General features: G+C 39.2%; 1 protein-coding gene across 1 annotated transcript; it reads right to left on the bottom strand.

Moving 5' to 3' along the window:
- Positions 1 to 675: 675 nt before the first annotated feature.
- Positions 676 to 2196, bottom strand: LOC127526801 (E3 SUMO-protein ligase ZBED1-like). Its single transcript, XM_051923625.1, has 2 exons — positions 1375 to 2196; positions 676 to 1158 (listed from the first exon to the last, which is right to left on the bottom strand). The coding sequence occupies exons 1-2, from the start codon at positions 2162 to 2164 to the stop codon at positions 1061 to 1063; spliced, it is 888 nt and encodes a 295-aa protein (XP_051779585.1). The 5' UTR covers positions 2165 to 2196; the 3' UTR covers positions 676 to 1060.
- Between the last annotated feature and the right edge of the window lie 578 nt (positions 2197 to 2774).

Below are 2774 nucleotides of genomic sequence, written 5' to 3'. Positions count from 1 at the left end.
TTTCTAAACATCCAAGGACACCTTACAGATAATAAAATCATAAAACCAACAAAAACATGAATGTACACATACACATTGTCACACATGCGCAATTAGGAAGCAGCCATCAAGTCCAAAGGCGAGTGTTATTTCACGAGGTAGAGGGTTGGTTATGTGAACTGATGTCTCAATCTCTTTGCCGATAGAAATAAAGAAGAAAAATAAGAATGCACCTACCTTGCTTCCGGGTTGACATAGTGGCCACAACATCACCACTTGCAACTTCCGTGATGTCAGTTCCAGTTCCTGCACAATGACGTCACTTCCGGCCACTCCAGATGACATCACTTCCAGTTAGGGCTGGACGATTTGGGCTAAAATCAAAATCTCGATTAATTGAACATTTTAACTCGATTACGATTAATGAACGATTTATTTATTTATTTATTTTTTTGCCCTCATAGTTCACTGACAAGTTTTGTACAGTAAATATGCTCACATATTACAAGTGAGTGATTTTTGAATGAAGGGTGCATTACTTGATTTTAAAATAATTGAAGGAAACACACTATCTACTATCTGTGACTATTTATTGAACATCAATGTTGAACAACTGAAATTAAAGCACACATTGCCTAAAACGAACAGTCACTTTGTTCTTATAAAAAAAGTCAAAATAAATAACTTGCACTTTTGGAAACAAAATAAATTATTTTCAATGTTTTTCTTATTAAAAGTAGAAAATAAGCAGTATCTCTTCTAAATAAAATAACTCTTATATATCCTGTAAATAATATTTTAAACAGTGCATTTCTTGCATCTTCTGTAAACAAATATTTTAATGTTGTAATGAAAATAGAACTCTCTAAACACTGTTGCATGAGGTGATCTTAGCGATCTTGTCATGTCACTATATGAACATGAATTTACTCTAAGTTCTTACTAAGAAACACGAGCATGTTAACCTTTTCAGGTTTCAGGCAGGACCTGAGGCATGTAACAATGTTTCCGCCCGAACTGAAAACCCGCTCTGATGGGGAGCTAGTAGCTGGTATGCAGAGATACTTTTTTGCCACCTTACTTAGAGTGGAAAGTGTACATGATGCTTCCTCCACCAGTCCAGTGGATTTGCCTCACTATCCAGCATGGGGGACACCAAATAGCTGCTCATCTCTGCTTCTAGCGATTGCTGAAGTGACAGAGTGGGTGTAGCTGAACTTGCTGAAGGTGTTGCCTCACTCCCTTTAAAAAAGCTTCCTAATGACCTATTTTGCTTTTATGCTATTATATTTAATTAAGCTGACGTGTACTTACCAATTGCAAGGTGTAGGCGGTGTCCAAAACACTGCTGCCGTAACCATCCATTAAGCGCAGCAGCTTTGACAACATTAGCACCGTTGTCTGTCGTAATGGCTGAAAGTTTTTCTTCCACGAGGTCCCATTCAGAAAGCATATCTTTCAGACCTTGCGCAATCATATCTGCCGTGTGATCGGCTGGAAAATATGCCGTCTCAAGGCATCTCTGGCGCATCTTCCAATCGTCGTCAATGTAGTGCAAAGTAAGGCTCAAGAATGGGTCCATCGTCCTACTTGACCAGAGATCAGATGTGGCTGCAAAGTGTTGAACATTTTTCAGTTCAGCAGCTACATTTTTACAACATGTCTTGTACATGTCTGGCAGCGCAGTTTTAGAAAAATGTGATCGCGATGGCACAGTGTATCTTCTGTCGAGAGTTTTAACGAGGTGTTTAAACCCGCTTCGCCCCACTGTAGCCAAGGGAGTCATATCCTTTGCGATGTAATAACAAATAGCGTCAGTTATTTCTTTCCATCTTCTTGAACTCTTCTCATACTGTGTGGTATTTGTGAACGCTTGTGTTATCGACATCTGCTTTGCGGAGGCACTTGTTGCTGGGCGCTTGTCAGTCTCTTTTTGTTTTTTTTGAGCCATGCACTGTTCATATTCAGTAACGTGATTGTGCTTCAAGTGTTGAAACAAATTGGTGGTGTTACCTTTGGGCGTTGAAACTGTTTTTCTACAGTGTCTACATCTGACTTCATTTTGTTCGATGTCATCCTTACTGAAGCCAAAATGTGTCCAAATGACGGAGACTGCGTTTTTCTTTGGTACAAGCTGCTCTTGTTGCTCAGTTGTGTCAGTGTTTAAGCTCTCCATGCTCGACATGTCGGCGGAATAACTTAACGTAACGGAGCGGGTTCACGTGACTCCACACGCGGTAGTGTTTTTAACCCTTTAACCGCCAACACCCTAAATATTCCCCATGCCAGGCGAAATCTGAACAATTTTCATTTTTTTACTTTTTTACATTTTTTTTACATTTTTTACATTTATTCAAGCAGTATTTACCACTAAATGTTGTGCAAGTTCTAGAAATGGGCAAACACATAATAAAACACAAAATGTACCTTTTCTCAGGCTTGCACAACAATAAACTTTCATCAACTGTAACTGACGGTCCTGGCATGTAGGGCAACTGAAATGCTTCAAATAAATGGTCAATCAAAGGACGTAGCTTGAACAAGCGGTCACGGTTTGGATCTTTCTTATCTGGCTCATTTCTGTTGTCATTCAAATGAAAGAATTTCAGCAGCAAAGAGAATCGGTTACGTGTCATGATAGCTGCAAAAATATGTGTTGCATACATAGGATCTGTAGACCAGTACATCTCAATATCTGGTTTTCTGATTATTCCCATCAACATCAAAATCCCAATGAATTTTTTCATTTCGTTTTCATCAGTGTCTACCCAAGCACGAACACGGGAATGTGGAGG

Source organism: Erpetoichthys calabaricus, chromosome 2 (genome assembly GCF_900747795.2).
Source record: "Erpetoichthys calabaricus chromosome 2, fErpCal1.3, whole genome shotgun sequence".
NCBI classification, from domain to species: Eukaryota; Metazoa; Chordata; class Cladistia; order Polypteriformes; family Polypteridae; genus Erpetoichthys; species Erpetoichthys calabaricus.
Note: the sequence above shows the minus strand (reverse complement) of the source record. Positions and strands in the feature narration are given on the sequence as shown.